The sequence below is a fragment of the Bufo bufo genome, chromosome 7 (genome assembly GCF_905171765.1).
Source record: "Bufo bufo chromosome 7, aBufBuf1.1, whole genome shotgun sequence".
Taxonomy (NCBI): domain Eukaryota; kingdom Metazoa; phylum Chordata; class Amphibia; order Anura; family Bufonidae; genus Bufo; species Bufo bufo.
The window spans coordinates 183,843,384-183,869,767 of record NC_053395.1 but is presented as its reverse complement, the minus strand read 5'-3'; the positions used below and the strand labels follow the sequence as shown (position 1 = coordinate 183,869,767).

Genomic DNA, 26,384 nt, shown 5'->3' with positions numbered 1-26,384 from the left:
GATAATGAGGGAATACTACACACCTGGCCATGGAACAGCTGAGAAGCCAATTGTCCCATTACTTTTGGTTCCTTAACAAGTGGGAGGCACATATGCAAACTGTTGCAATTCCTACACCGTTCACCTGATTTGGATGTAAATATCCTCAAATTAAAGCTGACAGTCTGCAGTTAAAGCACATCTTGTTCGTTTCATTTCAAATCCATTGTGGTGGTGTATAGAGCCAAAAATATTACAATCGTGTCGATGTCCCAATATATATGGACCTGACTGTATATAGCCCCAAGGGTACATAAGATATGTAATGTCCCCAGAATTCCTTCCTCCACTGTCTAGAGGGAGATAAACTATGTATTTCTGTGAATTTAGAAAAGGGAGGGAAGGAATGAAGAAAGACTAACGTGCATGTTAGGTTACTTTCACACTAGCTTTGCTGTTTTCCGGTATTGAGACCTGGCAGAGGATCTCAATACCGGAAAAAAACGCTTGCGCTTATTCCTCATGCACTCTGAATGGAAAGACATCTGTTCAGGATGCATCAGGATGTCTACGTTCCAGCAGCATTCCGTTTTGTGACCGGACACAAAACCGCTGCAAGCTGCGGTTTTGTGTCCGGTCATAAAAACAGAAAAAAAATGGATCCGGCACTGAAAACAATGTAAGTCAATGGTGACGGATTTATTTTTTGAGGAGCCTAAAAAAACGCATTTGTCACCCATTGATTTTTAATGTATTTAGTGACAGATCTGTTTTTTTTTTCCATTTTGATTTTCCACAACCGCATCCTAACGGAACGGATGCAGCCTGATGTGCAAAATCAAAACCGATCTGTTTAATTCCGGTATTTAGATCTCAATACCGGAATTCACAACACAAGTGTGAAACAGGCCTTAGGCCTCTTTAACACAAGCGTGACGGATTGGCTCCGGATGCGTTCAGGGTGCGTTCAGAGAAACTCGCACCATTTTGCAAGCAAGTTCAGTCAGTTTTGTCTGCGATTGCGTTCGGTTGTTCAGTTTTTTTCCGCGCGGGTGCAATGCGTTTTGATGCATTTTTCACGCGCGTGATAAAAAACTGAAGGTTTACAAACAACTCTTAGCAACCATCAGTGAAAAACGTATTGCATCCGCACTTGCTTGCGGATACGATGCGTTTTTCACTGAAGCCCCATTCACTTCAATGAAGCCAGGGATGCGTGAAAAACACATAATATAGAACATGCTGTGTTTTTCAGAACTGATGTGTGAAAAAAAAACGCTCATGTACACTGACCCATTGAAATAAATGGGTCCGGATTCAGTGCGGGTGCTATGCGTTCACGTCACGCATTGCACCCGCGCGGAAAACTCGCTCGTGTGAACGGGGCCTTAATCCATCACTGAATACAGGAGGTGGATCAGAAGGAGACACAGCAGGGGGCGCTAACAGAGAGGAAAATGTAATGTACTTAAAAAAACATGAAGAATATTCTTATTGCATGTATGTTGTAATAATAATACGTCATTTGAAATGCCCTATTAATTGGATAGTAATACTTTTCTTTCTTTCTTACTCCTTTAAGCTCATTAGTATTGGTATGTATGAACAAGAAAGAGCATTGTATGATTGAACATGAGGGTACGGGTCCATACTTTATTAATAGCTAGACATTTCTAGCTATTTGTGACTAGAATTCGTCCGCCTTTGACCCCCGGCCACATTTAGTCCACCCCAATATGAGATGAAGCACGATTCTGACCATATCTAATCCACAGTTATGATCTGTGCAGACAAGAATTAGACGCTGCCACAAAGTTAATCACAATGCCATGCACTCATCATGGGTGAGGATGATTAATACTGGAATGGCCGCCACAGGATGAGACCATCATGGGGGCACAGTAGTCTAATGTTCATCTTTATCCGCTGACTCATACCCAAAATACATGTTTATAGTAAATTCCCATTAATGGATTTTCCTGAACTGTTCACAAACTACACTGCTCAAAAAAATAAAGGGAACACTTAAACAACACAATGTAACTCCAAGTCAATCACACTTCTGTGAAATCAAACTGTCCACTTAGGAAGCAACACTGAGTGACAATCAATTTCACATGCTGTTGTGCAAATGGGATAGACAACAGGTGGAAATTATAGGCAATTAGCAAGACACCCCCAATACAGAAATGGTTCTGCAGGTGGTAACTACAGACCACTTCTCAGTTCCTATGCTTCCTGGCTGATGTTTTGGTCACTTTTGAATGCTGGCGGTGCTTTCACTCTAGTGGTAGCATGAGACGGAGTCTACAACCCACACAAATGGCTCAGGTAGTGCAGCTTATCCAGGATGGCACATCAATGCGAGCTGTGGCAAGAAGGTTTGCTGTGTCTGTCAGCGTAGTGTCCAGAGCATGGAGGCGCTACCAGGAGACAGGCCAGTACATCAGGAGACATGGAGAAGGCCATAGGAGGGCAACAACCCAGCAGCAGGACCGCTACCTCCGCCTTTGTGCAAGGAGGAACAGGAGGAGCACTGCCAGAGCCCTGCAAAATGACCTCCAGCAGGCCACAAATGTGCATGTGTCTGCTCAAACGGTCAGAAACAGACTCCATGAGGGTGATATGAGGGCCCGACATCCACAGGTGGGGGTTGTGCTTACAGCCCAACACCGTGCAGGACATTTGGCATTTGCCAGAGAACACCAAGATTGGCAAATTCGCCACTGGCGCCCTGTGATCTTCACAGATGAAAGCAGGTTCACACTGAGCACATGTGACAGACGTGAGTCTGGAGACGCCATGGAGAACGTTCTGCTGCCTGCAACATCCTCCAGCATGACCGGTTTGGCATTGGGTCAGTAATGGTGTGGGGTGGCATTTCTTTGGAGGGCCGCACAGCCCTCCATGTGCTCACCAGAGGTAGCCTGACTGCCATTAGGTACCGAGATGAGATCCTCAGACCCCTTGTGAGACCATATGCTGGTGCGGTTGGCCCTGGGTTCCTCCTAATGCAAGACAATGCTAGACCTCATGTAGCTGGAGTGTGTCAGCAATTTCTGCAAGACGAAGGCATTGATGCTATGGACTGGCCCGCCCGTTCCCCAGACCTGAATCCAATTGAGCACATCTGGGACATCATGTCTCGCTCTATCCACCAACGTCACGTTGCACCACAGACTGTCCAGGAGTTGGCAGATGCTTTAGTCCAGGTCTGGAAGGAGATCCCTCAGGAGACCGTCAGCCACCTCAGCAGGAGCATGCACAGGCGTTGTAGGGAGGTCATACAGGCACGTGGAGGCCACACACACTACTGAGCCTCATTTTGACTTGTTTTAAGGACATTACATCAAAGTTGGATCAGCCTGTAGTGTGTTTTTCCACTTTAATTTTGAGTGTGACTCCAAATCCAGACCTCCATTGGTTGAAAAATTTGATTTCCATTTTTTTTATTTTTGTGTGATTTTGTTGTCAGCACATTCAACTATGTAAAGAACAAAGTATTTCAGAAGAATATTTAATTAACTCAGATCTAGGATGTGTTATTTTTGTGTTCCCTTTATTTTTTTGAGCAGTGTATCAGTGTTTGATTGGTGGGGGTCCCAACTACTGGACCCCCCCAGATCTGCAGCAGCATTCCAGCCATACATATGGGTCTGATTGTGTATGGCATTGCAGCTTATTCACATATACTTTAATGGGACTGAGCTGCACTACCAAGCATGGCCACAATGAAAGGGGAGCAGTGCTCGCTGGAATTCTATGGTTTCTTCATTCTGCTTATCATCGGGGCGACCCCCCGATGCACAACCCTATAGATCAGATATTGATGGACAGTCCAAAAGTGGTTTTCCCTACTAACAACACTTATCTCCTATCCACAGGATAGGGGATGTGTCTGACCGTTGGGACTTCCAGCAATCAAAAAAAATGGAGGTCCCGGAGTCCCCGATGAGAATAGATGGGTGGTGAACAAATATGGCCCCTGGTCCATGTAAGACACTGCTCAGAACTTTTTCCTGCAGTTTCACAGCAGTGAATGGAGCAGTGATCACACATGTGCACTGCTGTTAAATTCTTCAGGACCACTATTTTTGTGATTGTTGGAGGTCTCGATGGTCAGACCCCAACAGTCAGACACTTATCCAATATGGTGTGTATAGGGCAGTGATGGCGAACCTATGGCACAGGTGCCAGAGGCGGCACTCAGAGCCCCCTCTGTGGGCACACGCACCCTGGAGAAAGTCTATGGTGTACCAATATGCCTTAGAATTTGCCTGCCATTCAATAGTGCAGGACATGCTATGAACAGCACAGGCAGCACATTGAATGTAGGAAGGTTATTACAGGGAGTGCAGAATTATTAGGCAAGTTGTATTTTTGAGGATTAATTTTATTATTGAACAACAACCATGTTCTCAATGAACCCAAAAAACTCATTAATATCAAAGCTGAATATTTTTGGAAGTAGTTTTTAGTTTGTTTTTAGTTTTAGCTATTTTAGGGGGATATCTGTGTGTGCAGGTGACTATTACTGTGCATAATTATTAGGCAACTTAACAAAAAACAAATATATACCCATTTCAATTATTTATTTTTACCAGTGAAACCAATATAACATGTCAACATTCACAAATATACATTTCTGACATTCAAAAACAAAACAAAAACAAATCAGTGACCAATATAGCCACCTTTCTTTGCAAGGACACTCAAAAGCCTGCCATCCATGGATTCTGTCAGTGTTTTGATCTATTCACCATCAACATTGCGTGCAGCAGCAACCACAGCCTCCCAGACACTGTTCAGAGAGGTGTACTGTTTTCCCTCCTTGTAAATCTCACATTTGATGATGGACCACAGGTTCTCAATGGGGTTCAGATCAGGTGAACAAGGAGGCCATGTCATTAGATTTTCTTCTTTTATACCCTTTCTTGCCAGCCACGCTGTGGAGTACTTGGACGCGTGTGATGGAGCATTGTCCTGCATGAAAATCATGTTTTTCTTGAAGGATGCAGACTTCTTCCTGTACCACTGCTTGAAGAAGGTGTCTTCCAGAAACTGGCAGTAGGACTGGGAGTTGAGCTTGACTCCATCCTAAACCCGAAAAGGCCCCACAAGCTCATCTTTGATGATACCAGCCCAAACCAGTACTCCACCTCCACCTTGCTGGCGTCTGAGTCGGACTGGAGCTCTCTGCCCTTTACCAATCCAGGCACGGGCCCATCCATCTGGCCCATCAAGACTCACTCTCATTTCATCAGTCCATAAAACCTTAGAAAAATCAGTCTTGAGATATTTCTTGGCCCAGTCTTGACGTTTCAGCTTGTGTGTCTTGTTCAGTGGTGGTCGTCTTTCAGCATTTCTTACCTTGGCCATGTCTCTGAGTATTGCACACCTTGTGCTTTTGGGCACTCCAGTGATGTTGCAGCTCTGAAATATGGCCAAACTGGTGGCAAGTGGCATCTTGGCAGCTGCACGCTTGACTTTTCTCAGTTCATGGGCAGTTATTTTGCGCCTTGGTTTTTCCAGACGCTTCTTGCGACCCTGTTGACTATTTTGAATGAAACGCTTGATTGTTCGATGATCACGCTTCAGAAGCTTTGCAATTTTAAGAGTGCTGCATCCCTCTGCAAGATATCTCACTATTTTTGACTTTTCTGAGCCTGTCAAGTCCTTCTTTTGACCCATTTTGCCAAAGGAAAGGAAGTTGCCTAATAATTATGCACACCTAATATAGGGTGTTGATGTCATTAGACCACACCCCTTCTCATTACAGAGATGCACATCACCTAATATGCTTAATTGGTAGTAGGCTTTCGAGCCTATATAGCTTGGAGTAAGACAACATGCATAAAGAGGATGATGTGGTCAAAATACTCATTTGCCTAATAATTCTGCACGCAGTGTATAGCTAAATGATAAAGTACATGGAAGATATATGATATTGGTGTTCAGGTTAAATTGCCGTGTTGGCACTTTGCAATAAATAAGTGGGTTTTCGGTTGCAGTTTGGGCACTCGGTCTCTAAGAGGTTCACCATCACTGGTATAGGGTATAAGTGTCTGATTGTTGGGGGTCCAACCATGGGGACCTCCAACAATCTTGAATCTGAAGTTCTGGTAGCTGAAAACTTCTTTAAAAGGGGTTGTCCCATCTGGGACATTTATGACATCACTAGGTCCCACCTCTGGGACCCACTCTTATCTGCAGAATGGGGTCCCGAAGTGAATGGAGAGCACACCGCACATGCGCATAGTCCTCTCCGTTTACTGCTATAGAGCTTCCAAAAAAAGTCAAACAAAGACACTCAGCTATTTTTGGAAGTCCCATAGCATCGACTGGAGGGTGGGTGTCATGCATGGTTTACTCTTCCTTCACTTTAGGGCCCCTGTTCTGCAGATAGGAGCCAGTCCCAGAGGTGGGACCTAGTCAGGGGCGTAGCTATAGGGGGTGCAGAGGTAGCAGTCGCTACCGGGCCCAGGAGCCTGAGGGGGCTCAAAAGACCCTTGTGCCACATAAGAAGACACCAGTGTTATAGAAAGACACCAAGGGGTTAGGTCAAGGATTTGGCATGGGAGGGTTGGGGGGGGGGGGGTCTACTGTTTCAATTTTTTGAAGGCTATGTGCTTCCCTAGCCACAAAACACTGTGGGTAAGGGGGGGGGGGGCAAGCTGAGCCTTTAGCTACGTCCCTGGACCTAGGGATATGCCATCAATGTCCCAGATGGGACAACCCTTTAAAGGGAACGGCAGTAGCAGAGAGAGCAGAGCCTCTAGGTGTAATGGCGACGCCCCCGTTGCTCCTAGAGGCTCATTCGCATACATTAAAACATCACTTTTCTCAGCAATGCGGGCACATATGAACATGGGACCAACACAGATGTCTTCAGCTGCCAAGTGCACATAGAACAGGTCAGACAGTGTCATAGATACAAATCTGCTCCCAGGTGCCGTTTAAGTTTGATTTTCCAAAAAGAAGAGGATAATATAACATATTATAAAATATTAAAGAATAAAGGAGTGCACCCACAAACCTGTTTGAGACGCACATTGGTTGCTACAATTTGATTGACTTCATCCTGGAAGCATAAGGCATAATACTATTAGTAGAAATATAGAAGACAAATGTTTAACTCTGCTGAATTGGTTTTCCTCCATACCACATTAATAAGCTGGATGAGCTGTAATCCGACCGTGACCACAACTTTATCAGCAAATGCCTCTACTGGACGCACAACCTTGCTGTAGTTTTCAAAGAGGTCTTTAATCAGACGAGTTTCATGTTCATAGGAGGGAACGGCTCCAGCTGTAGAGTAGAGTAGAGAAAGTATCACAGAGTATGACTCTCACAGGGGTCCTGGAAGCTGAGATATAGGGAACTTCTTGCAGCTGGAAAGCTGGTGGTCACCATTATTTCCAAACTTACAACCTCTGACTGCCCACAGCGCCCAACACTGCCTTACTGCTCAGGCGCAATCCATGTACATTGTGGGTTGTAACCGAACTAAGATCACGTGCCAAATGTACAGCATGTGATCCAGGAAGCGCCCGCAACGTTATTACACCGTGGAGCGCAGTGCTGGCTCAGTAGGAATATTTTCAACATTGTCACTGTTAAAGTGCTCAAAGGGCATCTGTCAGCAGTTTTGTACCTATGACACTGGCTGACCTGTTACATGTGCACTTGGCAGCTGAAGACATCTGTGTTGGTCCCATGTTCATATGTGCCCGCGTTGCTGAGAAAAATGACGTTTTAATATAGGCAAATGAGCTTCTAGGAGCAACGGGGGCGTTGTCATTACACCTAGAGGATCTGCTCTCTCTGTAACTGCCGTGCCCTCGGCACTTTGATTGACAGGGCCAGGTCGTGAAAATATCACACCTGGCCCTGTCAATCAAACTGGAGAGGGTGCGGCAGTTGCAGAAAGAGCACAGCCTCTAGGTGTAATGGCAACGCCCCCGTTGCTCTTAGAATCTAATTTGCATTTATTAAGACATTGTTTTTCTCAGCAATGCGGGCACATATGAACATAGGACCAACACAGATGCCTTCAGCTGCCAAGTGCACATGTAACAGGTCAGCCAGTGTCATAGGTACAAATCTACAGGGAGTGCAGAATTATTAGGCAAGTTGTATTTTTGAGGATTAATTTTATTATTGAACAACAACCATGTTCTCAATGAACCCAAAAAACTCATTAATATCAAAGCTGAATATTTTTGGAAGTAGTTTTTAGTTTGTTTTTAGTTTTAGCTATTTTAGGGGGATATCTGTGTGTGCAGGTGACTATTACTGTGCATAATTATTAGGCAACTTAACAAAAAACAAATATATACCCATTTCAATTATTTATTTTTACCAGTGAAACCAATATAACATCTCAACATTCACAAATATACATTTCTGACATTCAAAAACAAAACAAAAACAAATCAGTGACCAATATAGCCACCTTTCTTTGCAAGGACACTCAAAAGCCTGCCATCCATGGATTCTGTCAGTGTTTTGATCTGTTCACCATCAACATTGCGTGCAGCAGCAACCACAGCCTCCCAGACACTGTTCAGAGAGGTGTACTGTTTTTCCCTCCTTGTAAATCTCACATTTGTGTCACGGAACCATGAACCAGACGTACAACAAGAGATAAGTGAAAATAAGAAGGCTTTATTGAAAATAAAGCTGTAAAGCAAAAGTCCAAACGGATGGTGAAACCGAAGCAGAGTCTTTGAGAGGCCAGAGGTCAGGAACCAGAAGGGTAGTCAGACGAAGCCAGGATCAGGAACCAGCAGGGTAGTCAGACGAAGCCAGGATCAGGAACCAGCAGGGTAGTCAGACGAAGCCAGGATCAGGAACCAGCAGGGTAGTCAGACGAAGCCAGGATCAGGAACCAGAAGCAGCAGCAGTCTTAGAAGCATGTGAACACAGGAGGACCAAGCAAGGAACTGAAGCCACAGACCTCCTATATATATGAGCTAGGCATCCAGCTCCTCCCAGTGGGAAGGAGGAGCCGCAGGGTGGAAGGCTACAAGAAACCCAGAAACCAAGATGGCCGCCAGCACATGTCAAACGAAGGAGAACAGCAAGAAGGTAAGACCATGACAGTACCTCCCCCTCAAGGACCCCTCCTCCGCGGAGCAAAAAACGGTTTCTGAGGGAAGCGTGCGTGGAAGGCTCGGAGCAAGGCAGGAGCATGGACATCTGCGGAGGGAACCCAGGAACGCTCCTCTGGACCATAACCACGCCAATGGACCAAAAACTGCACCCGACCGCGGACCAGGCGTGAGTCCAGGATATTGCTCACCTCATACTCCTCACGATTGCCCACTCGGACCGGACGAGGCCGAGGAACCGAGGAAGTGAAACGATTACACACCAGTGGCTTCAACAGGGAGACATGAAACACGTTAGAGATCCGCATGCCAGGAGGAAGCGCAAGGGCATAGGCTACCGGGTTTACCCTGCGAAGTACTCGGAAGGGACCAACAAAGCGAGGCGCCAGCTTGGGAGTGGGCACTCGAAGGTTGAGGTTGCGGGTGGACAACCATACACGGTCTCCGACCTGGTAGGAAGGAGCAGGCGCTCGTCTGCGATCAGCCTGGAGTCTCTGGCGCTGCGCAGAGGCCTCAAGGGACTTCTGGATCTGTACCCAAGAAGCACGTAGGACGGAAAGGTGATCCTCCACAGCCGGAATATCCTGGGAAGAGAATACCTCCGGTAACACGGCAGGTTGGAACCCATAATTGGCCATGAAGGGAGACGTCCCAGAGGAAGAGTTCACCGCCGTGTTCCTGGCAAACTCAGCCCAAGGCAGGAGGTCAACCCAATTGTCTTGGTGATCGGAGACATAGCAACGAAGGAATTGCTCCAAGGCCTGATTGGATCGTTCTGCGGCCCCATTGGACTGAGGGTGGTAGGCCGAGGAGAAGGAGAGATGAATCCCCAACTGGGAGCAAAAGGCGCGCCAGAACCTGGACACAAACTGACTCCCCCGATCCGACACAATCTCCTTGGGCAAACCGTGCAACCGGAAGACCTCCCTGGCAAAAATCGTGGCCAACTCTTGTGCAGAGGGTAACTTCTTGAGAGGAACACAGTGGCACATTTTGGAAAACCGATCCACAATCATGAGAATGACCGTATGGCCTCGGGATGCAGGGAGGTCCACAATGAAATCCATCCCCAGGTGTGACCATGGGCGCTCCCCGGTGGCTATGGGTTGCAGAAGGCCCAACGGAAGGTGCCGAGGGGACTTACTCTGGGCACAAACGGAGCATGCCGCTACATATGCGGCGATGTCGGAACGTAGGGAAGGCCACCAGAACAGACGTGAAACAGCCCAGGACAGCTGATTCTTTCCAGGATGCCCCGCGGTCTTGGAGTTATGGTAGGTTCGCAACAACCGAGTGCGCAACTCCTCAGGCACAAAACATCTGCCGTTGGGTCTCCCAGAGGGAGCACCAGATTGAGCCGCCAAAATCTGCTCACCCAGGGGAGAGGTCAGGCTGGTGCGAATGGCGGCCAGGATCTGATTCGGAGGTATGACCGAAGTCGGAATCGACTCCTCCCTGGACAGCTCGGAGTACTGCCGTGATAGGGCATCCGCCCTGATGTTCTTGGAACCGGGTAGGTAGGAGACCACGTAATTAAAACGTGACAAGAACAGAGCCCATCTGGCCTGACGTGGTGTCAATCTCTTGGCCTCAGAAAGGTAGGTCAGATTCTTATGGTCCGTCAGGATGAAAACCGGAACCACCGAACCCTCGAGCAAGTGCCTCCATTCTTTAAGGGCCTGCACGATGGCCAATAACTCCCTGTCACCAATCTGATAGTTGCACTCCGCGGAAGACAGTTTCCGGGAGTAAAACCCACAAGGAAGCAGAGGACCCTCTGGTGTTCTACGCTGAGACAGAAGGGCGCCTACTCCCGTCTCAGACGCATCCACCTCGAGGACAAAGGGCAACCCAGGGTTGGGATGCGACAGAATCGGAGCCGACACAAAAGCGGACTTTAGGGCCTCAAAAGCTCGGATGGCCTCGAGCGGCCAGACCTGGGAATTACTGCCCTTCCTGGTCAGATCCGTGAGAGGCTTGGCCAGCATGGAAAAGTCCCTGATGAACTTCCGATAATAATTGGCGAAGCCCAAAAAGCGCTGCAGGGAACGAAGACCACTGGGCTGGGGCCACTGTAAGACAGCCGAAACCTTCTCAGGATCCATGGAGAACCCCTCAGCGGAAATGATGTAACCTAAGAAGGTTACCTGGGATCGGTGAAATTCGCATTTCTCAAGCTTACCGAACAGCTTGTTCTCTCGTAACCGTTGCAACACTCGTCTGACATCCAGAATGTGGGCCTCCATGGATTCAGAATATACCAAGATGTCATCCAAATAGACCACCACACACTGCTGCAACAGGTCACGGAAAACATCGTTGATGAATTCCTGAAAGACTGCGGGTGCATTGCACAACCCAAAGGGCATAACCAAGGATTCATAATGACCGGTCCCTCAGGTCGAGTTTGGTAAAGACCGTGGCCCCTTTAAGGCGATCGAACAGCTCGGAAATCAAGGGTATCGGGTAAGCGTTCTTGATCGTGATGCGATTGAGACCCCTGTAATCGATGCAAGGCCTCAACTCACCGCCCTTCTTTTTCACAAAGAAAAATCCAGCCCCTGCCGGGGACGAGGATTTGCGAATGTGTCCGCGTGAAAGCGCCTCCCTCACGTACTCCTCCATGGCCTCATTCTCCGCTACCGACAGTGGATAGACTTTGCCACGAGGAGGAACGGCACCAGGTTGTAACTCTATGGCACAATCGTATGGGCGGTGCGGAGGTAGGGCAACCGCGCGCACCTTATCGAATACATCCCAGTACTCCTCGTATTCAGGAGGCAACAGAGAGTCCGAGGAAGTACACAGCAACTTGACAGACCCATGGATGCAACTAGCCCCACACTGCGGTGACCACGAGAGGATCTCGGCCGATCTCCAATCGAAAGTCGGATTATGCTTCTGGAGCCAGGGGTACCCCAAGACCACCGAGTAGTGTGGAGACGAAATAACCTGGAGGCAGACCGACTCTCTGTGAACGGCACCAATGGCTATCCCCACTGGAAGGGTCTCATGAGTCACGTGTGGCAACAGAAGGGGTCTGCCGTCTATCGCCTCAAGAGCCAGTGGGGAACCTCGAGCCTGCAGAGGAATGGAATTGGCGGCAGCGAACACACTATCAATGAACAAACCACCAGCACCAAAGTCCGCCAACGCCTGGGTCGTCACCGAGCCCCCGACCCAGGAGAGGACAACAGTGATCAGTGGTTTGTCAACACGGGAAACCGGGGACGAGGAGACTCCACCCAAGATCTGCCCCCGACAGGATCTCAGGTACGAGCGTTTCCCGGACGGTTCGGACATGCCAACCGAAAATGCCCACCGAGACCACAGTACATGCATCGGCCCTCGCGTCTCCGGAGTACCCTCTCCCCCTCGGACAGGCGAGCAAACCCCAGCTGCATGGGTTCACCCCCAGACAAGTCATCCCCAGGAGGCGTGGGAGGAGAGGGAGGCACGGGTGGGACAGCAAACGTAGGCGCCAATCTGTTAGAAGACCTCCGCAGGCTCTCCTTAAAGGAAGGTCTCTCCCTGAGTCTGGTGTCAATCAAAATCAGGAAAGAAATAAGAGACTCGAGCTCCACTGGTAGGTCCTTAGCTGCAACCTCATCCTTCAAGGCATCCGAGAGACCATGAGAGAAAGCAGCGACCAGAGCCTCATTATTCCAGCCCACCTCTGCTGCCAGGGTACGAAACTCAATGGCGTATTCAGCTACGGATCGTGAACCCTGTCTGATGGACATAAGGAGCTTCGCAGCAGAGGCAGCACGAGCCGGCACATCGAATACCTTCCGAAGAGAAGCAACAAAACCGGAAAACTCGGCAACCACCGGATTGTTGTTCTCCCATAAAGGGCTGGCCCAGGCCAAGGCCTTGTCCGAGAGCAGCGAGATCAAGAAGCCCACCTTTGATCTCTCAGTAGGAAAGGCATGTGGCAGCAACTCGAAATAAATGCCCACCTGGTTAAGGAAACCTCGGCACTGAGTTGGCTCTCCCCCAAAGCGCTGTGGAAGAGGGGCAGAACCGGTCATACCCCGAAACACCGCAGGCGCAACAACAGGTGTCGGGGTAGACTCTGGCGCAACAACCGGAGCGGCAGTAGGAGCGACAACCGACCCATCGGCAACGGGAGCGAAATGAGCCGTGCGTTCAAGCAGGGTTTGCAACGCCACAGCGAACCGACCCAACAGGTGATCCTGCTGATCAAGTCGGGCAACCAGCATGGGTAGCGAGGATGGCCCTGTACCGTCAGAATTCATGGCTTGGTCCTAATGTCACGGAACCATGAACCAGACGTACAACAAGAGATAAGTGAAAATAAGAAGGCTTTATTGAAAATAAAGCTGTAAAGCAAAAGTCCAAACAGATGGTGAAACCGAAGCAGAGTCTTTGAGAGGCCAGAGGTCAGGAACCAGAAGGGTAGTCAGACGAAGCCAGGATCAGGAACCAGCAGGGTAGTCAGACGAAGCCAGGATCAGGAACCAGCAGGGTAGTCAGACGAAGCCAGGATCAGGAACCAGCAGGGTAGTCAGACGAAGCCAGGATCAGGAACCAGAAGCAGCAGCAGTCTTAGAAGCATGTGAACACAGGAGGACCAAGCAAGGAACTGAAGCCACAGACCTCCTATACAGTGGGGGAAATAATTATTTGACCCCTCACTGATTTTGTAAGTTTGTCCAATGACAAAGAAATGAAAAGTCTCAGAACAGTATCATTTCAATGGTAGGTTTATTGTAACAGTGGCAGATAGCACATCAAAAGGAAAATCGAAAAAATAACTTTAAATAAAAGATAGCAACTGATTTGCATTTCATTGAGTGAAATAAGTATTTGAACCCTCTAACAAAAAAAGACTTAATACTTGGTGGAAAAACCCTTGTTTGCAAGCACAGAGGTCAAACGTTTCTTGTAATTGATGACCAAGTTTGCGCACATTTTAGGAGGAATGTTGGTCCACTCCTCTTTGCAGATCATCTCTAAATCCCTAAGGTTTCGAGGCTGTCTCTGTGCAACTCTGAGCTTGAGCTCCCTCCATAGGTTTTCGATTGGATTAAGGTCCGGAGACTGACTAGGCCACTCCATGACCTTAATGTGCTTCTTCTTGAGCCACTCCTTTGTTGCCTTTGCTGTATGTTTTGGGTCATTGTCGTGCTGGAACACCCATCCACGACCCATTTTCAGTTTCCTGGCAGAGGGAAGGAGGTTGTCGCTCAGGATTTCACGATACATGGCTCCGTCCATTTTCCCGTTTATGCAAATAAGTTGTCCTGTGCCCTTAGCAGAAAAACACCCCCAAAGCAAAATGTTTCCACCCCCATGCTTGACGGTGGGGACGGTGTTTTGGGGGTCATAGGCAGCATTTTTCTTCCTCCAAACACAGCGAGTTGAGTTAATGCCAAAGAGCTCTATTTTGGTCTCATCAGACCACAGCACCTTCTCCCAGTCACTCTCTGAATCATTCAGGTGTTCATTGGCAAACTTCAGACGGGCCTGCACATGTGCCTTCCTGAGCAGGGGGACCTTGCGAGCCCTGCAGGATTTTAATCCATTGCGGTGTAATGTGTTTCCAATGGTTTTCTTGGTGACTGTGGTCCCTGCTAATTTGAGGTCATTAACTAACTCCTCCCGTGTAGTTCTAGGATGCTTTTTCACCTTTCTCAGAACCATTGACACCCCACGAGGTGAGATCTTGCGTGGAGCCCCAGAGCGAGGTCGATTGATGGTCATTTTGTGCTCCTTCCATTTTCGAACAATCGCACCAACAGTTGTCACCTTCTCTCCCAGCTTCTTGCTAATGGTTTTGTAGCCCATTCCAGCCTTGTGCAGGTCTACAATTTTGTCTCTGACATCCTTGGACAGCTCTTTGGTCTTTCCCATGTTGGAGAGTTTGGAGTCTGCTTGATTGATTGATTCTGTGGACAGGTGTCTTTTATACAGGTGACTAGTTAAGACAGGTGTCCTTAATGAGGGTGACTAATTGAGTAGAAGTGTCTAACCACTCTGTGGGAGCCAGAACTCTTAATGGTTGGTAGGGGTTCAAATACTTATTTCACTCAATGAAATGCAAATCAGTTGCTATCTTTTATTTAAAGTTATTTTTTCGATTTTCCTTTTGATGTGCTATCTGCCACTGTTACAATAAACCTACCATTGAAATGATACTGTTCTGAGACTTTTCATTTCTTTGTCATTGGACAAACTTACAAAATCAGTGAGGGGTCAAATAATTATTTCCCCCACTGTATATATGAGCTAGGCATCCAGCTTCTCCCAGTGGGAAGGAGGAGCCGCAGGGTGGAAGGCTACAAGAAACCCAGAAACCAAGATGGCCGCCAGCACATGTCAAACGAAGGAGAACAGCAAGAAGGTAAGACCATGACAATTTGATGATGGACCATAGGTTCTCAATGGGGTTCAGATCAGGTGAACAAGGAGGCCATGTCATTAGATTTTCTTCTTTTATACCCTTTCTTGCCAGCCACGCTGTGGAGTACTTGGACGCGTGTGATGGAGCATTGTCCTGCATGAAAATCATGTTTTTCTTGAAGGATGCAGACTTCTTCCTGTACCACTGCTTGAAGAAGGTGTCTTCCAGAAACTGGCAGTAGGACTGGGAGTTGAGCTTGACTCCATCCTCAACCCGAAAAGGCCCCACAAGCTCATCTTTAAAGATACCAGCCCAAACCAGTACTCCACCTCCACCTTGCTGGCGTCTGAGTCGGACTGGAGCTCTCTGCCCTTTACCAATCCAGCCACGGGCCCATCCATCTGGCCCATCAAGACTCACTCTCATTTCATCAGTCCATAAAACCTTAGAAAAATCAGTCTTGAGATATTTCTTGGCCCAGTCTTGACGTTTCAGCTTGTGTGTCTTGTTCAGTGGTGGTCGTCTTTCAGCCTTTCTTACCTTGGCCATGTCTCTGAGTATTGCACACCTTGTGCTTTTGGGCACTCCAGTGATGTTGCAGCTCTGAAATATGGCCAAACTGGTGGCAAGTGGCATCTTGGCAGCTGCACGCTTGACTTTTCTCAGTTCATGGGCAGTTATTTTGCGCCTTGGTTTTTCCACACGCTTCTTGCGACCCTGTTGACTATTTTGAATGAAACGCTTGATTGTTCGATGATCACGCTTCAGAAGCTTTGCAATTTTAAGAGTGCTGCATCCCTCTGCAAGATATCTCACTATTTTTGACTTTTCTGAGCCTGTCAAGTCCTTCTTTTGACCCATTTTGCCAAAGGAAAGGAAGTTGCCTAATAATTATGCACACCTGAGATAGGGTGTTGATGTCATTAGACCACACCCCTTCTCATTACAGAGATGCACATCACCTAATATGCTTAATTGGTAATAGGCTTTCGAGCCTATACAGCTTGGAGTAAGACAACATGCATAAAGAGGATGATGTGGTCAAAATACTCATTTGCCTAATAATTCTGCACTCCCTGTAGAGCGTCCCTTTACACGTGCTGTTACTGTTACCTGCCCGATCCCCTGAGGACTCTGGTTTGCCGGTGAAACATGTCGGGAGGCAGTGTGTGTGTTTGTGTGTTTTAAGAGCGCTATCAGACGCAGATAATCCCTTCTAATGAACTAATAATGGGGAACGAGCAGATATTCAGGAAACCATATGTATCCAGCTCTAGCGCGCATGTAGCTGGCTACTTTGCTGATTAAGGCTGAGTTCACACGGACGTTGCGGGAAAAGGTGCGGGTGCATTGCGGGAACCAGGGCCGGCCTTTGGGGTGTGCGGGCTGTGCGGCCGCACAGGGCGCCATAGTAACAGGGGCGCTGGGCGGCCGACAGCTCGCAATGTAATCTGCGGCAGGCGAGGCTGCACTTGTGTTCTCCCTCGGGGCGCCCCCTCCATCTCCCTCTCCCCTGTCTGACCTGCCTGCTGCCCCCGCCGCTGCCAATAAGAAGAGAGGCAGGAGGAGGAGGGGAGGGGAGGGGCTGTGGCCACTGCGCCACCAATGAAAAAAACTGACCTGAAATACAAATACAGGAGGCGGGTGCCGGACTCAAATAGCCGGCACCCGACCTCTGTGACAGGGAGCTGCGATCAGCTGCAGTTGAGTTAACCCTTCAGGTGCGGTACCTGAGGGGTTAACTGCCGCTGATCGCAGCTCCCTGTCACAGAGGTCGGGTGCCGGCTATTTGATTCCAGCACCCGCCTCCTGTATTTGTATAAGAAACGTTGGTGGCACAGTGCGGCCCCCCCCCCAACACCCCAGTATAAGAAACGGTGGGACAGTGCGGCCCCCCCCCCAACACCCCAGTATAAGAAACGGTGGCACAGTGCGGCCCCCCCCCCCCCCCAACACCCCAGTATAAGAAACGGTGGCACAGTGCGGCCCCCCCCCCCAACACCCCAGTATAAGAAACATTGGTGGCACAGTGGGAAGTGCCAGTGAGGGTTAAAAAATTAACTCACCTCCTCCAGTTGATCGCATAGCTGCCGGTCTCCTGTTTTCTTCAGGACCTGTGGTGACGTCACTGAGCTCATCACATGACCCATTACCATGGTGATGGATCATGTGATGAGCACAGTAATGTCACCACAGGTCCTTTGACAGGTCATGAAGAAAGAACAGAAGACGATCAATTGGAGGAGGTGAGTTAATTATTTTTTAACCCTCATTGGCACTGCCCACTGCGCCACCAATGTTTGTTATATTGAGGGGGGGCGCACTGCACCACCAATGTTTATTATATTGGGGGGGGGGCGCACTGCGCCACCAATGTTTATTATACTGGGGTGTTGGGGGGGCGCACTGCGCCACCAATGTTTATTATATTGGGGGGGGCGCACTGCGCCACCAATGTTTATTATACTGGGGTGTTGGGGGGGCGCACTGCGCCACCAATGTTTATTATATTGGGGGGGCGCACTGCGCCACCAATGTTTATTATATTGGGGGGGCGCACTGCGCCACCAATGTTTATTATATTGGGGGGGGCGCACTGCGCACAACGATGGGTTAGGGAAATTTCACAGCAGAGTGCGCATGCGCTGGGAGCCTCGCCGGCGGTTAGGGTAGGGAAAAATTATGGGCCAGTGCACAGGTGCGGTGATCGGATGGATGTTCTCAGCTGGACACCGGCCGACACTGCGCATGCGCTGGGAGCCTCACCAGCGGTTAGGGTAGGGAAAAAGCACTGGCCCGTACGTAATTTTTCCCTTCCCTAACCGCTGGTGAGGCTCCTGGCGCATGCGCACTCTGCTGTGAAACTTCCCTAACCTGTCGTTGTGCGCCTGCGCGGCGCTGCACACCTCCTCACGTCATGTCCGGTGCGACTGGAAGTGACGAGGGTAGGGAAATCTCACGAAGTAGGGAAGTATAACATTACACCGGCCTTTGGGGTGTGTGGGCTGGTAACTACTTGGTTGGATAGTCAGCCAGCCTATGCCATGATGCCAGCAACAAGCAGTGTTTTGTTTTTTTTTGGGGGGGGGGGGGGGGCGCCACAAGGTTAGCTCGCACAGGGCGCCTGAACACCTAAGGCCGGCCCTGGCGGGAACATTGTAATGCGTTTTGCACGCGCATGAGAAAAATCGGCATGTTTGGTACCCAAACCCGAACTTCTTCACAGAAGTTCGGGCTTGGGATCGGTGTTCTGTAGATTGTATTATTTTCCCTTATTACATGGTTATAAGGGAAAATAATAGCATTCTGAATACAGAATGCATAGTACAATAGGGCTGGAGGGGTAAAAAAAATAAATAAAATTTAACTCACCTTAATCCACTTGATCGCGCAGCCGGCATCTCTTCTGTCTTCTTCTTTGCTGTGTGCAGGAAAAGGACCTGTGGTGACGTCACTCCGGTCATCACATGGTCCGTCACATGATCTTTTACCATGGTGATGGATCATGTGATGACCGGAGTGACGTCACCACAGGTCTTTTTCCTGCACACAGCAAAGATGAAGACAGAAGAGAAGCCGGGCTGCGCGAGCAAGTGGATTAAGGTGAGTTAAATTATTATTATTTTTTTTTTTAACCCCTCCAGCCCTATTGTACTATGCATTCTGTATTCAGAATGCTATTATTTTCCCTTATAACCATGTTATAAGGGAAAATAATAATGATCGGGTCTCCATCCCGATCGTCTCCTAGCAACTGTGCGTGAAAATCGCACCGCATCCGCACTTGCTTGCGGATGCTTGCGATTTTCACGCAGCCCCATTCACTTCTATGGGGCCTGCGTTGCGTGGAAAACGCACAATATAGAGCATGTTGCGATTTTCACGCAACGCATAAGTGATGCGTGAAAATCACCGCTCATGTGAACAGCCCCACAGAAATGAATGGGTCCTGATTCAGTGCGGGTGCAATGCGTTCACCTCCCGCATTGCACCCGTGCGGAATACTCGCCCGTGTGAACTCAGCCTAAGAAGGGTGTTGCTGTGGACGATACAAATAGTGACCTCATTTACCCTCTATATTAAATAGAATGTCGGTTAGAATTCTGCTGACTACCGAGATTTTTACACAGTCTCACAGTTTATGTTTATTTATTTATTTCAACTATGATTTAAAAATAAAAGTTAAGATTTAAACAGTAACAGCACGTGTGAAGGGACGTTGTATAGTCGGATGACTAGGGGTACTTTCACACTAACGTTTTTCTTTTCCGGCACTGAGTTCTGTCCTAGGGGCTCAATACCGGAAAAGAACTGATCAGTTTATCCTAATGCATTCTGAATGGAGAGTGATCCGTTCAGGATGCATCAGGATGTATCAGTTCAGTCTTTTTGCCTTTTAAGGACGGAGATAATGCCGCAGCATTCTCCGGTTTTATCTCCGTCCAAAATTCCGGAACACTTGCTGGCATTTTTTCCCATTGACATGCATTAATGTCGGATCCGGCCCCGAGTGTTCCGGCAAAACGGATCCGGCATGCTCAGACCGCAAAAAATGTAAAAAAAATAAATGCCGGATCAATTTTTCCAGATGACACCGGAGAGACGGATCCGGCATTTCCATGCATTTGTCATACGGATCAGGATCCTGATCCGTCTGACAAATGCGATCAGTTTGCATGCGTTTTAACAGATCCGGCAGGCAGTTACGACAACGGAACTGCTTGCCGGAATCCTCTGCCGCAAGTGTGAAAGTACCTCAAGGCTACATGCACACGACCGTAACAAACAAGAATAGGACATGTTCTTTTTTTTTGCGGGACTACGGAACGGATATATTGATGCGGAGAGCAAACGGTGTGCTGTCCGCATTTTTTTCGGACCCATTGAAATGAATGGGTCCGCATCCTATCCGCAAAAACAACGGAACGGATACGGAAACAAAATACGTTTGTGTGCATGAGGCCGTATAGGAATAAAAAACAGAATTAACCTTAGGGCTCGTTCACACGACCGTTGGTGTCCCGTGCCTGTGCTGTGAACAGCAAATTGCAGGTCACCATCTGTCGGGCAGGCGCATGGGGATCGCAGACCCATTCACTTGAATGGGTCCACGATCCCTCTGTTATGCAAAAAGATAGAGCATGTTCTATCTTTTTGCGGTGCGGAGGCACGGAACCCCAGAAAGCACTCCGTAGTGCTTCCGTAGTGTTCCGTTCCATGCTTCCGTTCCGCATCTCCGGATTTGCGGACCCATCGAAATGAATGGGTCCGCATCCGTGATGCGGAATGACAATGGAACAGTGCCTGTGCATTGCGGATCCGCAAATGCGGTCCGCAATACGGGAACGGGACACCAACGGTCTTGTGAACGAGCCCTTAAAAGAACACAACCTAGAAATGAAAGATAAAATAAAATATAAGATAAACTTGCCCAATCTACTGGATTTTTTGCATAAACTGATATCTACAGCAGCTCCAGCTGGTCTGTTCCCGCTGAACGACTGAAGATCTGGGACTTAGGCCTCATCCACACGACCGTATGTCTTTTGCGGTCCGCAAAAAATGGATCCTCAAAAAATACGGATGACGTCCGTGTGCATTCCGTATTTTGCGGAACGGAACAGCTGGCCCCTAATAAACCATCCTTGTCCGTAATGCCGACAATAATAGGACATGTTCCGTTTTTTTTTTGCGGACCCATTGAAATGAATGGTTCTGCATACTGTCCGACAAAAAAACGGAACGGACACAGAAAATACGTTCGTGTGCAGGAGGCCTAACTTTCAAGAGAAATAGAAATGGAGAGGAATCTCTGGTTAAGGGCTCGTTCACACGAACGTTTTTTTGGAACGGACACGGAAACAAAATACGTTTGTGTGCATGAGCCCTTATCCATAGATGGTGATAATATAGCAGAATCATTATTAGGGTGCACTGACACGACTGTATGCATTCTGCGTTCCGGAAAACGCTAGTCCGCAAAAAATAAGGGTGATGTCCGTGTTACATATGTTTAGTTTTTTTTGCAGGCCCATTATAACAATGCCTATTCTTGTCTGCAAAACAGCTTCAAGCCAATGCACAGTACCTGCTGATCTCCATAATAACCTTGTTACATGACAAAGACCGAACCATCACAGCAAGAAGTCTTGGAGAAGAAGAAAAGTCTCCTAGAGTGTCTACTTACACATCATAAATACAAAAAACAAGTCTAAGACATATTTTATAAATGAACCACAAAGGCTTTTCTTCACGATCACCAATTACAGCCACCTTAGATGTCATAGAGGTTATCAGCCTCATCCGCAATGAACAGGCGTACATGACGGATATACATTACGATGAATTATTAGGACAATGCTCACCAAAACCTTTCGTTATACCATGCAATAAATGTAAGAAATAGCAAATGTACCTGATGATATGAAGAGAATTAGGCATGTGATAGTAATATCCATTTCCTTCCCTTTCTTCCAGCTCTCTTACACTTTGGTTTGATGCCGGGAATGATGAAATTTTAGACTGCTAAACCTTGTCTGGTGTGGAGGACACTGCCGCTTCCGGTGCCATGGATTGGAATGAAACTAGGGGGCTATTATTGCTCTCCACCTGTTCTCGGGGACAGCTGAGCCTCTGGGAGCTTTGAGAAATGATAGAGCAGACATGTCTCTGAAAACATATGGTTTCCAGTAGAGTTACTAAAGTTTTATCTCCTCCTCTTATTTATACTCCACCAGAAGTAAGCTAGCATTTTTTGTGTGTTCGCAGGTCTCTGCCCACAACCCTCTTAAAGGGGTTTTCCGAGCATGACCTATCCACAGCATAGGTCATCAGTATCTGATTGGTGGGGGTCCGACACCTCACAACTCCCCCCCCCCCCACCGATCACCTGTTCCTAGGCTAGTGACGTCACATTCATTGGTGAAATGACCTAGGCACAGCTCAGTTTCATTCCAGTGAATGAGGCTGAGCTGCGATACCAAGCACAGCCACTATTTAATGGATGGCGCTATGCTTGGTAAGCTGTGAGGAGGCTGCTGCGCTCGACGGGGGTGTCTGTCCTCCACTGATCACATACTGATGGTTATCAGTAGGGATGAGCGAATCAACTTCTGATGAAACATCCAAAGTCGATTCAGTAAACAGTGAGAAGGCCGCTGCGCTGCTGGAGCGCCGCTGCCTTCTCAAACAGCTGATCGGCGGGGGTCCCGGGTGTCGGACCCCCACTAATCAGAAGCTGATGATCTAGCCAGAGGATAGATCATCAGTTAAATGAAAGTGCAGAACCCCTTTAAGTTAGAAAAAGCAGACATTTAAATGTGGAAATTACAAGTTTAACTGAATCTTTTCTCACCAAACTATATATCAATCTGCTCAGCTCCTCCTGTTCTACAACATGCTGCCTGCAGATGGCACTGCACTTTGCGGTGACAGATCCTCTTTAAATGTTTGCCTTCTACAGACAACTGGGGTAATTTATCAAACTGGTGTAAAGTAGAACTGGCTTAGTTGCCCATAGCAACCAATCAGATTCCACCTTTAATTTTCCAATGGAGCTGTCAAAAATGAAAGGTGGAATCTGATTGGTTGCTATGGGCAACTGAGCCAGTTCTACTTTACACCAGTTTGATAAATGACCTCAAGTGTCTTTTCAAATACTAAATTAGAGCATATTAGGTTTATAGAGGGGATGCCCAGCTTGGAACCTACTTCTATTGGATAAGCTGACAGTCGCTCTGAGGTCTGTAGAAGTCCACTGATTTCAGTGGGTGTCATAGTAACATAGTACATAAGGCCAAAAAAAGACATTTGTCCATCCAGTTCGGCCTGTTATCTTCCAAGTTGATCCAGAAGAAGGCAAAAAAAAAAAAAACCTGTGAGGTAGAAGCCAATTTTCCCCACTTTAGGGGAATAAAAAATTCCTTCCCGACTCCAATCAGGCAATCAGAATAACTCCCTGGATCAACGACCCCTCTCTAGTAGCTATAACCTGTTATATTATTACACTCCAGTGTAATATTGTCCTGCAATACTTTTTTGAGCTGCAGGGGACATTTACACTTGAATCCACCCTGTGGTATCTAAAAGCAGAACCTCTCAAGATCAGTTTGTGACTGGGGATCGGAGTCTTTGCAACAGGCTCAGTAAGGGGGAGTAGTGTGGAAGACAGGAGTGGTGATAGCAATAATGGTGGTAGTAGTTACCCATGGTCCTTACTCTGGGGCTCCCTGAGCTGTGCAGTGAAAGGAGGTCGCACCCTTCCTTCTTCCAGGGCACACCGAGGAATTTTTGGTGGTGGTTCGGGTGCCCTTGATAGTGGATTGAATCCTCCACTTCCGGGTGGATTGAAGTCACCGGTGGCTTCATACATACAGAAGAGGGGCCAAAATCTTTTTAAAATTTCTACTCATTACCCAAGATCACCTTGATTGGGAAAACCTCACAAGACGGCACAACAAATCTTTGTGGCCTAACATTAGTAGTCTTATATGGTGTACCATGTAGACTACTGTTCCACATCAGGTCTGTTCTGCAGACACTTATCTTATAGTCTCTGGAGTAACGGCAGGACCCTATAGCTTGACATGTTCCATAATAAGATACTAATGCACCTGTCCTCGCAAAAAGCCGCAATAGCTTATGTCAAACCAACATTAAGGAGTCACTGTATTTACACACAACTTTACATAAATCAAAAGTACAATCGACCACAAGAAACTTTGTAATATTTTTGTATCAATGGGAAATGTCTAGTTCTCATGTTTTCAGCTGTTTACCCCCTCCCCCATTGCAAATTGCTTTTCACTTTGAAAAATGCTTTGAAATCCTGAGACAGACCAGCTCCCCAGGAGGGTCATCTAACACATGTCAATGCAAGTCTATGGGGAGGGGAGGGGGGAGAAGGGGGCAGCAGCACGAGTAAGACAGAACTCAAAGAGAGACACTAAAGAGATTGCACAGCTACATAGGAGAGTTATATCTCAGCAAGTTCTCACAAGTGGCCATGAATAGTTATTCCTTATGTACCCACACTGTACTATTGATTATTGCAAAGTTTGTTTAACGGCTACCGTAGGTACGCTTTAACTATTTGATGCATGACCTCTTTTTTCTTGACTGTGTTCAGTGTTGGCCTTATTTCTATGCTAATTCTACCCTCTGTCTGCCATGATATTCTCCACCCATTAGAGTCTTGAAAGAGATCTTTAGATCATCTCTCCTGATGGGTATACTTAAAGGGGTCATGTCACTTCAGCAAATAGCATTTATTATGTAGAGGAAGTCCATATAAGCCACTTGCTAATGTATTGTCTCCATATTGCCTCCTTTGCTGGCTGGATTCATTTTTCCATCACAATATACACTCCGCGTTTCCATAGTTACGACCACCCTGTAATCAGCAGTGGTCGTGCTTGCACACTATAGAAAAAAGCACTAGCCTATGTGCGCTCCCACGGTCCCAGCCACCAGAGAGGCTGATGCTTTGCATAGTGTGCAAGCACGACCACCTCCGATGGATTGGCAGTCTTGATGTTATTGTCTATGCAGATTTTCCTAATCTTCACATTATTTGCCTGCCTCGGATCTTGAAACCTGCTATATGCCCACATTTATTTAACGCATGCTGCTGAGTTTAAAGGGGTTTTCAGGTTTGTATCAGCATCTTTTAAAATAATCATGCATGAAGGTAGCTTTAATTTTGAGATGTATTTCTTTTACATTAATTGCTCCTATCTTCTGCTCTGGGCTGTGGTCACATGACCCTGTCCATGCAGCTCTTCCTTACTTCCTGTGATGTTATGTCTATGGGCGTGTCAAAGAAACAGCAACAGAGACAGTGATTGGGGAGTGTCTATGTAACTGGCTGGGTGGGAGGAGCTATAGACTAGCTGGGTGTTAGGGGCAGTGATAGGGGAGTCAGTGATAGGGGAGTGTCTATGTAACTGGCTGGGTGGGAGGAGCTATAGACTAGCCAGGTGTTGTTAGGGGCAGTGATAGGGGAGTGTCTATGTAACTAGCTGGGTGGGAGGAGCTATAGACTAGCTGGGTGTTAGGGGCAGTGATAGGGGAGTCAGTGATAGAGGAGTGTCTATGTAACTAGCTGGTGGGAGGAGCTATAGACTAGCCGGGCGTTGTTAGGGGCAGTGATAGGGGAGTGTCTATGTAACTAGCTGGGTGGGAGGAGCTATAAACTAGCTGGGTGTTGTTAGGGGCGGGGATGGAGGTGTGGCAGAGGAAGGAGCAGTGCATCATGGGTTTGGTTGGATACAGCAACAGGAGGTGGTACATACAGGATGGAAAGAAACCAAAGTGATTTGTTTACATGGGGAAACGAGTCAGGAGAGTCAAAATGGAAAAAAAAAGCCTGGAGAAGATGTACATTAGGTAATCAACTACATGGGCACATCTGTTGAAAACCATAGGAATCTTGGAAAATCCCTTTAAGATCATGGGCGTCCGCAGAAATTTTTCCAGGGGGGGGCATAATTTTATTGACATCCATGCTCTGCTTGTTTATGAGAATGTAATGAAGGGGAGGGGCATATTCATTATCACAAAGTATAATAACGCATGAGCTGTGCAGTGGCGGATCCAGAGCCTGGTCTCGGGAGGGGCACTTCCAGATTATTTTCTGTCCGCCGCCACAAAACAATGGTGCTTATAGAACAGACTACACAGTGTAGAGGTATACTGTATATTGTGTGGCACAGTGTAGGCTATATGTGTATAACATAAACATATTTCACATGAAAACTTACAATTACTTGGCTTGGTCCTTGGGGATCTCGGACACCACTTCAACACTTGGGTGGGGGCTCGGTGGAGCTGATGTTGTGTTTTATCGTAATGAGAAAGATTTCATAATAAGGATTTGGAGAAGGGGCAGAGGGATAGCAGAGCAGGGAGAGGCTGGTGCTGCTACT

At 47.6% G+C, this 26,384-nt stretch overlaps 1 protein-coding gene across 1 annotated transcript in view; it reads right to left on the bottom strand.

The window, feature by feature from the left end:
- Window positions 1–22,331, bottom strand: part of LOC121007594 (acetylcholine receptor subunit alpha-1-B) — a 78,359-nt gene extending 56,028 nt beyond the window's left edge. Inside the window, exons 1-3 of the mRNA XM_040439631.1 lie at window positions 21,875–22,331; window positions 7,142–7,287; window positions 7,016–7,060 (exon numbers count right to left, since the gene is read on the bottom strand). Coding sequence (XP_040295565.1) covers window positions 7,016–7,060; window positions 7,142–7,287; window positions 21,875–21,917 — 234 coding nt within the window. The 5' untranslated portion in view covers window positions 21,918–22,331. The remainder of the gene's footprint in view (window positions 1–7,015; window positions 7,061–7,141; window positions 7,288–21,874) is intronic.
- Between the last annotated feature and the right edge of the window lie 4,053 nt (window positions 22,332–26,384).